Consider the following 17,884-nt stretch of genomic DNA (forward strand, 5'->3'; position numbering starts at 1 on the left):
ATGAGGAAAGCCCTCTTCTAGTTCTTGTCTTATGAGAAGGGAAGGGCATTTTTTTTTCCCTATACTCTATGTGCCATCTCTCGTTTGCCGCATCACTCCTAGGGGGGATTTGTTACCATACATATGTGGTAGTGATGTGTGTGAACACACTTAGGACTGTCAGGGCATTTTTTTTCCTCACTAGGTGTTTTTTTCCCCCCGTGCATTATATATACACCCATCACTCTAGGGCTAACTTATCTTCCCATTTCACACTAAGTAATACTACTCTATGTTGTGTGCCTTAAGCTTCTTCGTCTTCTCCAAGTTGTGTGTGTTTCCCTGCAACCCTATTTCCAATAGAGGATTTTGTTGGATACAGAGCTCAGAGAACACGTTGTGGTATTGTGGACAAGGAGTTTGGCACTATGAATGTATGTATTTATGATTCTTGGATCTTTGTACTTCTTTGGTTATTTTCAGCCTCTTCTTCATAGATTTGTATTAGTATTCATTTCTAGTATTTAGCTTTCATTAGGACTTAAGAAATTTTTCCTTGAGAAGTTGTTGTGTGGAGTCTAATTTCTAGGATTAAGTCTTTGAGATGTCTTATCCTTTTTAGTTTAAAGTTGAGTACTTGTTTCAAGTTTTAGCCAAGTAAGCTGCTTCAACTTATGTTGGGTATGCCTTCTCTAGAAGCATTTTTTAGTTTATAATGTTTTGTTTTATCCAAATTTGTTTAGTAGTAAATAAAATGATTTAGTTTTTTTTTGCTTTCTCGTGTCCCTTGCTTTTGTAGTTTTGTGAGTGTCTTATCTCCTCGTATAATTCGTGAGTTTAGACTATTCTGAACTTATGAAGGTATATTATTAGATGAGGATCGCTCTTGGATATGTGTATAAGACCACGTTCAAGACATCCTTTGGATTGTATAGTGATGCCATACAGTCTTACAAATGCTCCCACAACATTTAATAGGATGATGGATTGGTTTTTTTGAGAGCATAGATAGTTTGTGGGCACTTTCTTTGATGATATCATCATATTCTCCAAGAATAAAGAGAACCACAAGAAACGTTTCTTGAGGCACTGAGGAAAACACGGGTTGTGCATCAACAGGAAGAAGAGGGAGTTCTTCCGACCAGAGATGCACTTTTTGGGGCACATCTTCTCAACAAAAGGTGTATAGAACGACCCAGCAAAAGTTGCCACTATTTGGGATTGGAAAGAAATTTGAAGCTTTTTGGGTTTGTGCTCGTATCACCGACGGTTCATTAGAACGGTTGCAAAGATTGCTTTGCCTTTGCATCCTCTGGCTCAGAAGGGTGTTTCGTTCACTTGGGGATCTTCATAGATTGTAGCATTTGAGACACTCAAGGAGAAGTTGACAACTGGTCCTATTTTAATTTTACCAAACTTACAAAAACAATTTAAGGTTTACTGTGATGCTTGTGGTAACAGTCTGGGTGCGGTCTTAATGGAGGAGGGCCAAGTCACAGCTTACAGAGTCGCATGTTGTCTAGATCCAAGAGGGTTGCATGGATATATGAGAGGAGGACTTGCAGTGATTCACGCTCTGACTCAGTGGAGTCGTTACTTGTTGTGAGAAGATATCAGGTGCTCACGGATCATCAAAGCTTGAAGTATTTTTGGTCCCAGGAACAACTTTTAGATAAGCAAACAGCCTAGAGGCATTGAGGGAACCTTGAAGGGGGTGGAAAAGTATTTTAACTAGCTTGAGCTCAAGAAGGATGTGGATGAATTTGTGCACACTTGTGTGGTGTGTCAGAAGGTAAAGTTTGGCATGCACAAATTGGTAGGACTCTTATAGCCTTTACTCATTCTAGATCAAACTTGTGAAAGTAAAGTAATGGATTTTATATTTGATCTTCTAAAGACTCAGATCGGGCATGATGGTATTTGGACCAAATTGGTAGGACTCTTATAGCCTTTACTCATTCTAGATCAAAGTTGGGAAAGTAAAGTAATGGATTTCATCTTTGATCTTCCAAAGACTCAAAGTGGGCATGATGGTATTTGGACCATAATTGATAGATTCAGCAAGCAGGCTCATGTTGTACGAGTAAAGAAGACAGTGAAAACAGTCCACTTGGCCAAAATGTTTGTCTTGCAGATTTTCAAATTACATGGCATGCCTAAATCTATAGTGTCAGATGGAGACCCCAGATTCATGAGCTTGTTTTGGAGAGCAATGTGGGAGAATATAGGCACTCATCTTGAATTCTTTTGTTGATTCATCCACAGTCATCCACAGACCGATGGGTAGTTAAACATAGCCAACTCGGTGGTTTTGGATTTCTTAAAGTTCACATTTTCGACAAAAAGACTTATTCGGATAAGAAATTTTCCATTGGTGGAGTTTGCTTACAACAACACTCTTCACACATCTATGGGGAATGCGCCATTTGAGATTGTTGTTCCACCTATTTTGTTCACCAAGGGCAAGATTTCTCAAAGTAGATGAGTACACACAGGATTTGGAGACCGCTTTTGCTAGTTGAAGGAGCCTTTGCAGGAAGTCTCAAGCACGGCATAAGAAGGCAAGAGACAAGCATCAACGTGACTTGTAGTTGAAGGAGAATGATTGGGTGCTTCTCCGGTTTGAGACAACACGCCAACATAAGAGGAAGGGTGAAGAGAAGCTTTTCTTAAAGATTAGTATGTGACACTATGGGCACTTCCAAAGTTCAGGAAAAGATCAACGAGGTATCCTTTCAATCAAAGTTGCTGGATAATTGGAAGGTTCACAATTCTTTTCATGTGTCTCTTGCAACCTTTCAAGCTTGAAAAAAGGAAGTGAAGGGTAAGCTGCTACGTCGATATTTGGTCAAGTTTAGGAACTATCCAGCTCTTGATGCAAAGTGGATGGAGGAGGACTTAGCAGATTTTTCGCAGTTACTAGAGTTGTACCTTGAGCTTTTGATTTTGGTTTAGCTCCAACTATTACAGAAGTGCACATCGAATTAGTAGGTTGAATATGGTGCGGTGCGTGCTACATTAGAGGGGAGCCACTCCACTCCTTTGTTAGAGATTATCTAGAAGGAATAAAGTCACTTATTTCGCTATGATATTTTAGTGGTATTGATAGGTTGAAAGTATGCCTTCATAAAAAATGTACATTGAAATGGGATTTCCTAAAAAGAACTTGTTACACGTGTTCTCTTGTATGCATGTTTGAGTAGGTGTCGAAAAGATGAAGCGATTGCAACATTTTATTTGTTCACCTAACGGGTGATGTGAATATGATAGTAACAAGATTTAGAAGATTAAGACATTCTGAAAAGATCAATGTTGTCTTGATGTGATTGCTAAATAAGTTACAGTGATCATGATTTGTATATAAGATCCCGATGGGGATAATGATGTGAATTTGATGTCACCATTCAATGACTAGTGTCTTTGTGCACATGCTAGACGTGTGTGCAATATGGTGCATGTCTGCATAGAGTCAGTGTCTACTGAGCTAGTTTCTCTCCTTTATCTATTTTGTAGGCATATTTGAGGGTGATTACACTTCTTTCATATGGAGGGTATGCCACAATTATGATCTCATTATAATGATGTGGCATTACTTAATGCTAGACTTGGGTCCAGTCTTCTGGTGTTTCTCAAGCTTGGCCCTTCTCCCTCTCTTTCGATCCGGTCTATGACTTGCCACATCATCCAAATGTAATAACCGAAGCCCCTTGCAAGGCTTCTTTTTGTATTGATGAAGTTGTGCTATTGTGAGCCCGTTCGCAACAATCACAGTGCTAATGGCACTTTGGCCTCCAATTTAGAAGCAAACGGTCCCAAAAGCAACTCATTTTAATTGAGAGTGCACAAAAGCACCCAATTTTTTTTTTGCGAAAGTCACTTGGTGCTTGTAAAAACTGCCACTTTCGCAGTTGTACATACATTGTGCCACACCATCCATCCGTGCACTGCCACATCAACCTATCTATACAATCCTACAATTGGCATCGTGAATTCTTGGCTGCTTTGATATACAGAGCTCTCAACTCAATCAATAGTGAGTGATACTCTGCAACATTATTAAGTGTTCCCCAAACAAAACTCCCCAAATATTAGCACAACCACCAGGTGGATAAATGAAAATGTTTCAACTCTCCATCTTCTCTATGCCTTCACAAGCGCCATCAAAGTAGAGAGACCACGTAGAAGAAGAAGAATCACTAGCATTTACAACTAAATAGGAGAGTAGGATTAGTCATATTACTAAATCACATCCAATATGGTGTAAATTTTATCAAAATTAATTTTGGTAGAGAACCAAGTTGGACTTTGTTCCTAAGAAAGTACTTCACAAAAAGGACCAAACGACACATGGCTTAAATTCTTAGGAAACATCTTATGATGTGCATCATATAATAAGACTAACTTCCCATCCTCAAAATCATAGGTTTTAGACTTCTTTGCTCGTTGTTTTGTTTGGCATTTATTTGTTACTTCTTGATTCAAATAGGCTCTCAATCTCCACTCATCTAAATTCCTTCACAATACAATAAGGACCACACTACACATGGCTTAGATTTCCAAGAAACATCTCATGACGTGCATCATATAAAAAGACTAACTGCCCATCCTCAAAATCATAGGTTTTAGCCTTCTTTGCTCTTTGTTTTGTTTGGCGCTTCTTTGATACTTTCTTTATTGAAAAAGGCTCTCAACCTCCACTCATCTAAGTGTTCTAATGTACCCAACCTCTCTTTCAAACTCTCCTCCAAGGGCAAGGAATGCTCATGCAAAAATCTCAAGGTAGCAATCTCATGCTCTATAGGCAACACACACTCTTGACCATACACCAAAGAGAAAGGAGTAAACAACCATAATATGATTATTAGGTCTCAAATTTTTCTTAAGATGAGCAGCATGCTAGCACAAATCACAATGCTTACACTAGTCAAATGAGTCCCTAAAAACACTCCCCGCAATGTTATTAAAGTCAACTTTAATAATGCCCCCCTCAAAGGGGTTATCCACTATCTTCTCTGTCAACATCCAGGTATATTTGTTTTACTAACCCACTACCAATCTAACTCCAAACACCTACATACATCAAAAGTTCTCGAGGACAACCATAAGCTTTTGTGCATCCTCTATTGTGTGGAAGGTCAAATGCGCACATATTATTAATGTCACTCCTTCTACACCTTATTATACCTTGGTTGAGATATGATCAAAGTTATTACAAGCTTTATACAATCAATGGGATACATCAATAGGCTCTTTCGGAGTCGTAGAGCTTTTCTCACCTAGTGGGGACACATGCCAAGCTTCCTCGGTGTGGACTAGAGGCACATTACATGGCACTAAACACCTCCTTAGTGATCAATGTCTTGTACTCTTCACATGCCCTGCTCAAGTCCTCAATGGCAGCTCTGGTTTAGCACTCTATAGACTTCTTGGCGATGCCAACACTTTATAGACTTCTTGGTGATGCCAACTGGTTCTTCTCCATCACCTTCATCATTGAATATTATCTATTTTGTGATGAGGAAATGGTTCTAGTTGGTGGTTGACATTGAGTTACTGCCTTTAGCAAGCAAGCTCCTTTATCACGGACACTGCTGGTGGCTTTTTAGATGTCTTGGCATTTTGAAATATAATTGCAGAGAGCAAATTTGATGCAAAATGCCTATCTTTCAGAGGGAGTTGTCATCCTCTCTCTTCGTAGATGGCTAGGGCATTTTTTACTCTCTTTAGGAGAGGTTCCATGTGTCCTTTTCAGTTTATTAAGTTTTTCAAATTTTGACCATGTGGCTTGTTTTATATGAGTTGTTAGATGTCACGTTGGGACATGCGTTGTACTTCTGTCATGTACTTGTACTCAAAATTGACACTAATTGGGCTTATTAAGGGATTTTCAAGTAATAGAAATCAACCTCTCTTTCTTGTGTGTGTGTGTGTGTGTGTGTGTGTGTGAGAGAGAGAGAGAGAGAGAGAGAGAGAGAGAGAGAGAGAGAGAGAGAGAGAGCTCAAAAGTAGAGTATGTGGGCTGAAGCATGGGATTAAGGAAACGCCAATCAAAGTTGATTAAAGAACCTTACAAACGCTCATTATCGAATGCTCCATGATGCTACTGTAGTCAAATAGCATAAGCTTTTTTGTAAGTGTGGTGCCTTAGCTTGGTTTCTTTAGTAAAGTTATGCTACTTTTTTTTCCTTCAACTCAAAAATCACAAGCTTATGGAGATAATTAAATACTCCCTTCACGGACTAAGGGTAGGAATGTGGTTAGCTCAAGGTTAATTTGAGTTTGCTCATTGTCTTTCTCCTGATTAGGGTTTCTTCAACTCAAAAATCACACGTTTATGCAAAAGATTAAATACTCTCCTCGTCGACCAACGATAGGAGTGTGGTTAGCTAAATGCTAATTTTACATTGCTCATTGTCTTTCTCCTGCTCTGAGTGGGTTCCATTTTGCTCCTTTCTCACCTCGTTGGGATCTATCAATATATGGGGCTTCACACTATAACATTAGTGCACAAATGGGTGAGTTGGGCCAACCAACATATCATTGCACACCTTTGGCGTGACCCACCTCCCCTCTCAACTCTCTCTCCTCCCTTCCCTCCCGAGGAACATTCTCCCACTTGCATTGCGTAATCTTTCCAAGCCTCCCTTAAGAGGCCTTTCGCGCCTGTGCGCTACAGAGATATGCAGAGATGTATTTACATTTCTTTTTGCAGTGCATCGTCCCGCTCTCGTACACAGAGCAAGTGGGTTGTTTCGAGACACTTTGAGCCCACGCTTTCGCTCTCAAGGAACTGTTTCTGTTCGTGTTCGAGAGAGAGAGAGCGCCGACAACCAGATCAAGAGTGAGAGTCATTGCCTAATCCAGAGATGGGTGATGGGGATTTCGCCGCAGCTGCTGTGAGACAAGGTGACCTTACGGCCGCTGCTGACAGCTTGGTTCTCTCTACATCCGTGTGCAATGTACCTCGCTTACTCGCGGGCGCTCTTTCTGGCGCCCTCACTGGTGTATTTGCTGTAGGTTAGTCCTCTATTTTGTGCCCATCTGACAGGAGGCATGTAAGTCTCTTCAATTCAAATTATGCACGTTATGCCAATGAAATTTTGTTGAAGGATAGTATTTTCTCTTGGCAAGTACTTGTTTGATTTGGCTGTTTTCTTTGATGCACTCATTTTTATAAAAAATTGCGGGTGCTCTCTGAACAAGAACATCACAGTAAATGCTTTTTTGTGAGTAGGTTGAAAGGCTGACATCAAGGTATTTAGTGCTGTGTATAAGTATGCCCTTGTGCAAGGCAAGTTTGCTAAGCTTCTGCTCAATGTGGTTTTTGTACATGCAGTTGGCGCATTCACAGGGGCAGTGACTGGAGCCTTGGCAGGCCGTGCAACAGATAGTGGGCTGCTGAGGGGTGCAGGCCTAGGGGCAGTAGCTGGTGCTGTGCTGTCCGTCGAAGTGTTAGAAGCCTCCAGGGCCTACTGGTACTCAGAGCACGCCAGCTCACGGCTTTCCTCTTCTGTGGTTAGCATTTTACTAAGCACCTTTCTAGTCTACAGGGGAATGTGATTCTGCATATAATTTGGATAATTTAAGCAGCTTTGTACTTACAAACTGTAAAAGATTGAATTGGGAGATGAACGTCCTTTTGTCCTCAATAACGTAAAGAGCAGTGGGGGACTCAATAGAATCCTTACATTAGGTAGGAAGCACCTCTATCTCTATGATACATGAGAGAACATTTTTTATTGCATTCTCAACTCAAACAAAGTTCTGAAGGGGAGTTGGCTGCTAATGTTAGTATGTGATTAAATCTGAGGCATGTTAATTGTTTACCATGGAATTTTAAAAGAGAATAAGGCGCTTGAAAATCAACCCTTTGCGTGCAGCCACATGTGGACATGAACCGTTACCAACCGATTTTTTGCTTGTCAACGTTGTAAATTAGGTGACATAGGAGCCTGCAGAAATGTTTCTATGCCCCTTGAACTATTCACAAGGATCTTGGATAAGAGAATGCAAAACAATATATAGGATCCCAAGCTTTTGTCAACCTTTTTTACAAGATTATTCAAGCAAATCCCGCACATTTGTTTTGGTCATCATTATTTTTGTATTATCTGCAGGCTGAATTCCTTGAAGATCTGCTGAATGGAAGGTTTGTACAAAATCAGGTCGCTCCCACGATCCTAAATGTGCATAGATGGCAGGTACTATTCTTTGCCTTGAAGTATGTGCATGCTGGTTGTGTTCTGTTTAATTGCAAGGGTTGCATGCAGGTGTATTTGTTAATTTTAGATGAAAATGCTTGGTGCATTGTTTACACCTGATGATGAAATATGGCCATTGGCTATGGAGCCCTCTTTATAAAGGTTTCGCCCTTCTTAAAAGCACAAAATAAGGCAACAGCATAAACATCAAGCATTAGGCCAAACAGTTGCAAAATGTAGAGCAATCTCAAGAATAGCATCTAAAAAAGAGGGCCTTGCCATTTTTAGTGCTAGGATTTCTTTGTTAGAATTTGGCATCTCTCTAGAATGTCCAATCGGTCCTTTATCTAGTAGGGACAGGTTATAAGGATTGAGGGATTGAGGGCTATTTTGTGGCTGTGCCCGGCTGAGTGAGATAGATGCCTATCATCTTGGGTCATTTTTAGCCATGTGTAGGGCCCTGCACCCTCTTCCCATCTATTGCCCTACTTCTCGTGTGCAGTAAAGAACGGGTCAGTCAGGAAGCCTTGGGTCCTATATGAGGGCAGTGGGGATGTAACCGGCCCGTAGGGCGGTAGGCGTTGGCTTTCACCCGAAATTCTCTACTTTATACACACACACAAAGCACTTTGCAAAGAGAACCTGCGACGGGAGTTAACACTTCAACTCACACACGGCTCGGAAGCTAGAATGCTCCGAGCAGACGCCGACAACCTGTAGGCCCCAAAATTGGCGCCCCTTTCGGTATTTCTTTATTCTTTAGGAGGGTAAATTACAAGGTAAGGTCCTGGGAATCCTTCACGTGTATCCACCTAGATACCATTTGATTTGGCCAAATTTCGGCAGCATAACAGCCCCAAAACTTGCACGAAACCAATTCCCCTGCTGGAACTCGCTTGCACTGTCGTATACCCTCTGATTCCTGTCCAAAAACAGTAAATTCAGCACGCTGTATTTACTGGTTTTTGCCCTGTTTTCAGCCCCAAACAGTCCCCTAACTGTCCTTTGCCAGTGGGGCATGATTCCCAATGATCCTGGCGTCCGTATGGCTGAAAAACAGTCAAATTACAGCGCATACACAGCGCTGATTTTGCACCTGTACGGTGAGGTTATGACCCTCACCAGTGCCTGCTTTGGAGCAGCAGTTAGCTACCCCTGTTCCTGCTCAAGGAGGCTCTTGCCTCAGCACAAAAGCATGAACCCACACAACTGTACATCAGTCAAATGAGTAGCCCTCTTGTGGGGCATCACATAATTGCACGTAGGGGAGAGAGAGAGCAGTATGTAGCGTGCGGGGCATCACTCCCGTCACCATACTGTGCATAGAGGGCAAGGTAAGCATTCCATAGCTTCTGTACCTGTTGCAATCCGCCTGTGGCTGAAAATGGCGCCCCCTTTGATGATATGCAGCTCGTTTTTGCCTCCCAGAGTGGCAGAATCGCTCACAAGCTGACACGTCGCCCAGTTTCCGAGTTTGGGCTTTTCCTGCTAAAAATATCTCAATTGGTGCGTCAGTTGACTTCGCGGCAGAGTTGTAAAGTGTTCCCCTAGTCATACCGAAGGTAATGACGCGAACACATTTCGTGGCCCAAAATAGCAGTTCCCTAAATTTTAGGAGATGCTTCCGTTGGGCTCCCGCTGGTCTTCTGACCATCAATCCTCATTGGGACCGCATCCAAAAGTGCAATGTGGCCCAACTGTCGAATACTTTCTGTTGGTAGTCCCACCTTGACTTTACGCCTTAATTGAGTTCACTTCCTAGTATCCACCAACTTACTAAGTGCGACGGGGGGACCTATATGATCTTGCTCTGAGCCTAGACATCCTCTTACCATACAAATTTCCAGTGCCGACCACTTCCCGTCTGCGGGTGAATCTACCGTTCACATTGGCCATACAATGTCCGACCGTTTGCTACTTCAAAAAGAGGGTCTTAAACAAATAAAATAAACCCCATTGGAAAGAAACCAACAACCAAGGTTAGCAGTTGCCACATCTCTGTGACATGGTTAATAACTGCCACGTCCTCGTGACATACCCCCCTCTTGAAATCGCAAACGTCCTCGATTGCATACCATAAATACACGCCATTGATGATCTTGTGCTATTAACACTCTTTTATCATCGCATGTATCCGCAAGAAAGGTCGTAACATACATAGATACAAATGACTTAATGAGGCCTTCATACTTTTGTCATTTCCATCTATGGCACTGAATTCATATGTACATTTGATGTACTAGCTCTATCATTACCCCTCCTTTGCACACGTTGGGTTGGGGCATAAGTAGGCTGTAACCCAAAGGCTTCAAGGTAAAGCTGCAATACATTTGGTGACTCTGACAGTTCATGCTCTTCCATCCACTTTGCATCCATAGGCGGATAGTTCTTGAACTTCACCAAATAGCGTCTTGCAACTTGTCCTTTAACTTTTCTGTCCTTATGTGCCAAAACTTGCTCAGGTACCAGGATCTCATCAAGTTCCTCAACTTCTGGCTGATCCTCAACTGGCATATCTTCTGGCACATCACCCACGAAGGGTCTTAGAAGACTCACGTGAAACGCATTATGAATCTTCCACGCATCAGGCAATTTCAGCCTGTAAGCCACATCGCTGATCTTGTCAAGCACTTGAAAAGGCCCATAGTAACGCATGCTGAGCTTAGGAAACAGCCGTTCCTTGCCCTTCATCTTCTTTAATCTTGCCTTTTCGAACCTTAAGAGAACCCAATCACCAGGTGATAGTAGCAATTCACGACGGTGACGATCAGCAGCCTTTTTCTGTTTTGCCTGAGTCTTCTCCAAGGCAACTTTAATCTTCTTATACATCTCATCCATGTTCTCAACATATCGATCTGCCTCAAAGATCTTGTCCTTTGTGTGCAAAATGGGAGGAACCTTTTTGCCGCCTTCAACAATTTCAAAAGGTGCTTTGCCAGTAGACGAATGCACTGTATTATTGTACGCATACTCAAGCATAGGCAAATACTGTTCCCACTTGCCCTTATTATCTGACACATAGCATTTCAGCAGATCTAAGACAGTAGAATTGGCCTCTTCTGATTGTCCATCAGTTTGTGGATGAAACGAAGACGAGAACTTGAGCGTAGTACCCATGTTCTCAAACAATCCTCTCCAGAACAAACTGGTCATGCGAGGATCACGATCACTGATAATCGATTGTGGCATACCATGGTACTTAAACACATTGTACATGAACAAGCGTGCCATCTGATCAGATTTTATCTTCTTCCTGACAGGGATAAAATGGGCCTGCTTGCTGAACCTGCAGATAATGGTCCATATACCATCATTCCCTGTTGGTGTCCTTGGAAGATCAAAGATAAAGTCCATAGCAATGCTTTCCCATGGCTTATCCGGAATCGGCAGTGGTTGTAACAACCCTGGTGCCTTTTGCCTGTCAAACTTGACCTTTTGGCAAACTATGCATGCTCGCACAAAGGCATCCACATCTCTCCTCAAGGTAGGCCAATAGAAGAATGTCTATACTGCCTTAACTGTCGCATCAATGCCACGATGCCCTGCATACGGTGGGACATGACTCTCTTCCATGACCTTACGTCGCAATGGCCTAGTGAGACAAAGTCTGCCATGCATCATCATAAAACCATCTCTGAGGAGGTAGTGCTCGTGATGTTGCCCCTCTTGTAACTGTTCAAAGATCCTTGCAAAATCTTCATCAGCAGTATACTGTTCCTTCATGTCATCTAACTCATGATGATAAGGAATTGACACAGCTGAAATTTGTGGCTTTCTTGATAACGCATCAGCCACAACATTCTTCTTGCCTTCCACATGCATAATTTGGAAGTGGAACATGGAAAGAATGTTTGCCCATCGCATATGCTTTTCGGATAACTTTGACTGTGTCAAGAAGTATCGCAAGGTCTGATGATCTGTTTGGACAACAAAATCAGCACCTAAGAGGTAGTGCTTCCAGCTAGAAAGCGCATGAATCACGGCCAAGAGCTCTTTCTTATAGACTTGCATAGTCCTCTCTGGCCCTTGCAAAATTCGGCTTTCATAGGCTACTACCCGTCCATCTTGCATTAGCACTGCTCCGATGCTACTGTCACACGCGTCACATTGGACCACAAATGACTTCCTGAGATCTGGCAAAACAATAACTGGATCTGAAGTCAACTTTTCCTTTAAGAGACTAAAAGCTGAAATCTCTTTTTGGGTCCATCTGAAAGTGACCTCTTTCTTTTGCAATGCGTGAAGAGGCGATGCTATCTCTGCAAAATTTCTGATAAACCTTCTATAGTAGGAACACAATCCCAAGAAGCTTCTGACATCGTGCACAGTCTTCAAGTCTGGCCATGTCTTGATAGCTTCGACCTTTGCGGGATCCATTCTTACACCATCCTTTGAGACTATGTGGCCCAGAAAGTGGATCTCTTCAAGGAAGAATTCACTTTTCTTAGGATTGACAAGTAACCTGTGACTGCGCAGCTCTTCGAACACAATGGTCAAGTGACGCCTATGCTCCTCTTCATTCTTCGAATACACAATCATGTCATCGAAGAACGTTCCAACAAACTGTTGATGCGAGCGGAAAATCCGGTCCATCATTCTGTTGAACGTGGCTGGAGCATTTGTTAGCCCAAACGGCATCACTAGAAACTCATAAAGACCAAATGTCGTTCTAAATGCAGTCTTGTGCACATCCTCTGGGCTTATACGAATCTGATGGTACCCACTCTTCAGGTCTATCCTGCTGAAAATTGCAGCACCCTCTAAACGATCGAGAATATCATCAATGCGAGGAATAGGAAACCTATTCTTGATGGTATTCTTATTCAACGCACGGTAATCAATACACATGCGCCATGAGCCATCCTTCTTCTGCACTAGGAGCACTGGGGAGCAAAAGGGTGAAGAACTAGGCTGAATCAGCCCCTTCTCTAATAACTCCTCAACCTGGCCCATAATCTCTTTCTGCTGTGCCGCACTAACCCTGTAGGGAGGTCTATTTGGTGGGCTACACCCTGGCACCAAATCTATCCGATGGTCCTCAGGTCTATCTGGCGGTAATTGCGACGGTAATGAATCAGAAAAACAGTCACTAAACTTTTGCAAAAATGCTGACCTTTCTTTATCTAACACAGATAAATTTGACTGATCCCTATCTGAGACATCACGTGCAAAAATCAAGTACACAGAAAGATGATTCTTTATTACAGAAGTGATAGCAGAAGCAGATACAATAGGGACTGACTCTCCTTTAAGCTTTACATCCAAGATGTGAGTTTTGCCCCTATGCTGTACAGTGATCTTTTTGTTGTAGGCATCCAAGTCTCCATGCACTCGGAACATCCACGGGATCCCCAACAAGGCGTCACAACCTTCCAGCGGCATGATGTAAAACTCTTCAGTGTCCACATACGACTGAATATGCAGACGCAGTTTTCCAATGATGGGAGTAACACACTCTGAGTGGCCAGGACATGCCAACCCTGCCTCTGCTGTGTACCCCATCTCTTCAGCTTTGATGCCGAGCTTCATAGCTAACTTTGGTGAGATAAAGTTGGCTTTGGCACCTGGATCAAAGAAGATGAGTGCCGTCTGATCCCTAACTTTACCCCATGCCCTGCATAACTCACTGGCATCTGTGCTGGGCCTGTCACCCACCATGTCTGGCACTAAACCTGCCGTGGGTTTAGGCTTCTTGCCTTTCTGGTCTTCTTTATCCTCTGAGTCAGCTGGCCTTTTCCTTTGTGGACAATGGATAGAAATATGACCAGGCTGCTCGCATATAAAGCATTTGTTTTCAGCCATTAGGACCTTCTTTTCCTCGAGCGACTTGCGCACAAAAGGCTTCCTTTTCTGTTTCTTTGCCTGCGCTCCAGAAGTCCCAGCTGAATCCTTATCTTTGGTGGCCTGTTCTGACCCCTGTGACGCATCAGGAGCCGTCTTCACAAAGGGCTTCTTCGCTGAATTTTTCTTTTGCTGCCCTCCTTTATCACTGCTCGGAAATCCACTGTCCTCTCCTTTCAACAGGGCAAGACCAGTGTTCGCAACTTCCATAAGCTGAGTAAGGGTAGCCACTCTATTCTTTGTACAGTAATCGCGAAGCCCTTTAGGCAACCCACAACAATACTTCTCTATCTGCTCTGTCAGTGGCACAAATCTGTAGGAGGTCACTGAGAGTAATGCTTTACAAAACCTCCTATTGTACTCCAGCAAGCTCTTGCACGAAGCTGCCGTAAGCTGGTGCCAATCTGTCAAGACATCGGCTTCAAATTCATTTGATAGCCAAGCAGATGCAAACATTTGCTTGAAGTAAACCCAAGTGGCGGGTGCCTGTCCTTGCATTAACAATGTCGTCCACCAGGTAAGCGCATTGTCCTTTAAGAAAGTGGCAGCTTTCCTAACCTTCGAGGCCTCTGTAAAATTCCCTCCCGCATAAGCTGTATCAAACTGCTGGAGGAAAGTGAGTGCCTTTGTCTTGTCCTCGAAACCACTGAAGGTACTGAACTTTACTGCTGCACCACCCTCTTTGTAAGCCTTCGGCTTCTCTAGTGCCCCCAAATTGTCATACGGAATGGTCTGCAACATGGGCACTGTAGTAGGCATGATCGGCACGTGTTGGCCATTCACATTTTGCGTCAGAGGTGCGATATCTGGCTGCTGTCCAGAAAAACCAGCCATGCCAAAATGACCCTGTGGCACCCCAAACTGGCCTTGGTTGCCGTGGAAACCTTGCTGCATGCCGATAGTACCATACATGGGGTTTGGTATGATGCCTTGCATACCCCCGAACACTGTTCCTGGCAGGTACGGCTGACTTCCAGACACATAACCAGCCATACTTTGGAACACTGATCCACCCCCGAAATACCCAGGATGTACCGTGGGTGGTGGAAAAACTGAGTGCATAGCCTGGTATCCAGCTCCCTGTCCATTCAAGACAGCATGCTGGCTCTGAAAGGTGGCGGGCTGAACTGGCATAACCTGTGGAATAGGCGTTCTAGCCACCTGTTCAAGCACGGGAGGAACCTGCTTTGGAGCCCCCGACTCCGCAACATGCGAGTGTTCCCTTTCCTCCTGCGCCTCATGAAGTACCTGGGCTTGAGCTTCAACAAGCTCCGTACGCGGCGTAGGTTGTCTATTTTGATGTTGCACTGGTGGCGCTTGCAAGAATTCCATAAACCTCGGATTCTGCACCAGCTGCGAAAAGACATTCACCGCGGCAACTAACTGAGTCTTAAACGCATCATCCTCAAGTTGCCCTGTCATAAAGCCCTGTACTACTGGAGGGACATTCACGTTGACAGGAGGTACAGACTGACATGGCCGTGAGCTCTCGCCAATCTCAAAAACCATAGGAATCTCCTGCCTGTCCTTTGGAGAGGAACCCTCTTCCATAATTCCCTTCCCCTTGTCGGCCATAGTGTAATCCCCGTGTTCTTGCACTGTGTGTCTTTACCCTGAACAATCCAGGCTCACTCTTTGAGGAAAAAGTGATTGATATCCCGGCGATAATACCATGTAACCGGCCCGTAGGGCGGTAGGCGTTGGCTTTCACCCGAAATTCTCTACTTTATACACACACACAGAGCACTTTGCAAAGAGAACCTGCGACGGGAGTTAACACTTCAACTCACACACGGCTCGGAAGCTAGAATGCTCCGAGCAGACGCCGACAACCTGTAGGCCCCAAAATTGGCGCCCCTTTCGGTATTTCTTTATTCTTTAGGAGGGTAAATTACAAGGTAAGGTCCTGGGAATCCTTCATGTGTATCCACCTAGATACCATTTGATTTGGCCAAATTTCGGCAGCATAACAGCCCCAAAACTTGCGCGAAACCAATTCCCCTGCTGGAACTCGCGTGCACTGTCGTATACCCTCTGATTCCTGTCCAAAAACAGTAAATTCAGCACGCTGTATTTACTGGTTTTTGCCCTGTTTTCAGCCCCAAACAGTCCCCGAACTGTCCTTTGCCAGTGGGGCACGATTCCCAATGATCCTGGCGTCCGTATGGCTGAAAAACAGTCAAATTACAGCGCATACACAGCGCTGATTTTGCACCTGTACGGTGAGGTTATGACCCTCACCAGTGCCTGCTTTGGAGCAGCAGTTAGCTACCCCTGTTCCTGCTCAAGGAGGCTCTTGCCTCAGCACAAAAGCATGAACCCACACAACTGTACATCAGTCAAATGAGTAGCCCTCTTGTGGGGCATCACATAACTGCACGTAGGGGAGAGAGAGAGCAGTATGTAGCGTGCGGGGCATCACTCCCGTCACCATACTGTGCATAGAGGGCAAGGTAAGCATTCCATAGCTTCTGTACCTGTTGCAATCCGCCTGTGGCTGAAAATGGCGCCCCCTTTGATGATATGCAGCTCGTTTTTGCCTCCCAGAGTGGCAGAATCGCTCACAAGCTGACACGTCGCCCAGTTTCCGAGTTTGGGCTTTTCCTGCTAAAAATATCTCAATTGGTGCGTCAGTTGACTTCGCGGCAGAGTTGTAAAGTGTTCCCCTAGTCATACCGAAGGTAATGACGCGAACACATTTCGTGGCCCAAAATAGCATTTCCCTAAATTTTAGGAGATGCTTCCGTTGGGCTCCCGCTGGTCTTCTGACCATCAATCCTCATTGGGACCGCATCCAAAAGTGCAATGTGGCCCAACTGTCGAATACTTTCTGTTGGTAGTCCCACCTTGACTTTACGCCTTAATTGAGTTCACTTCCTAGTATCCACCAACTTACTAAGTGCGACGGGGGGACCTATATGATCTTGCTCTGAGCCTAGACATCCTCTTACCATACGAATTTCCAGTGCCGACCACTTCCCGTCTGCGGGTGAATCTACCGTTCACATTGGCCATACAATGTCCGACTGTTTGCTACTTCAAAAAGAGGGTCTTAAACAAATAAAATAAACCCCATTGGAAAGAAACCAACAACCAAGGTTAGCAGTTGCCACATCTCTGTGACATGGTTAATAACTGCCACGTCCTCGTGATAGGGGATACACCCTACGACATTATCTGAGGCCCTCGGGGTTAGGCACCTCAGGACGCCTTAGGGCAGCCCTCTCGTCTTTGGGCAGCTCCTATGTGTTCTAGCTACAGCCCCTTTAGAGGGGGCAGCACTATCCTGCTGGGCAGCAAGGGGGGGCAGGCCTTTTCCGTCTGTACTCGGAGTCGAGATTCTGTAGATTCCCAAGCGTAGGCCGAAGCCTTCCCGCTTCTCCTTCGCAATGAAGTACCTGCAAACACACACAAACACGGGACAACAATTCGTATGGCGAATCCACAATAGATACCTGTCGCTCTTGCGCAGGAAAAGCGACTTCCGTGCTTCGCAGTCTCGCGATCTCTTGCGTCTTTTGGCGGCAAAGTCTTCTCTTGCTGGCGTTGGTAACCCTTTCTCTGAGTGAGGGCATGTGGTGCTTTTATAGCTCCGTGGCCATAGCAGGAATAGCTGAGCAGAGGCTGCCCGCGTACTGCCAGACTAACGAGATATTCCCTTTCGATGCTCCCGTCACCCCATCACGTGACGCATCAGGAATATTCGTTTCCCGGTCTCTCCTACCAAACTAATGGTAAAACCCCTTTGCGATGCTTAATGTCACCCTTCATATGACGCATCAGAGTTTTCTGTTCCTGATGGCTTTTGATAATTCTAGTAGATCTGCAGTTTCTAACCTTACGGTTCAAGTGCACATCTTTAA

General features: G+C 44.1%; 1 protein-coding gene across 5 annotated transcripts in view; it reads left to right on the top strand.

Annotated features, from left to right (window-relative positions):
• The first annotated feature begins 6,586 nt into the window (after positions 1–6,586).
• The window catches only part of LOC147426619 (RING/U-box superfamily protein), a 48,966-nt gene continuing 37,668 nt past the window's right edge, over positions 6,587–17,884 (top strand). For 3 of the 5 annotated variants that reach the window (XM_086499157.1, XM_086499154.1, XM_086499153.1), the window contains exons 1-3: positions 6,587–6,996; positions 7,316–7,494; positions 8,097–8,180. In XM_086499157.1, the coding sequence (XP_086355283.1) occupies positions 6,846–6,996; positions 7,316–7,494; positions 8,097–8,180 (414 nt within the window). In that variant the 5' untranslated portion in view covers positions 6,587–6,845. The remainder of the gene's footprint in view (positions 6,997–7,315; positions 7,495–8,096; positions 8,181–17,884) is intronic. The other 2 variants (XM_086499155.1, XM_086499152.1) reach the window with 2 other exon arrangements.

This window comes from Adiantum capillus-veneris, chromosome 24, assembly GCF_014529385.1.
Source record: "Adiantum capillus-veneris isolate H3 chromosome 24, ASM1452938v2, whole genome shotgun sequence".
In the NCBI taxonomy this organism is placed as follows: Eukaryota; Viridiplantae; Streptophyta; class Polypodiopsida; order Polypodiales; family Pteridaceae; genus Adiantum; species Adiantum capillus-veneris.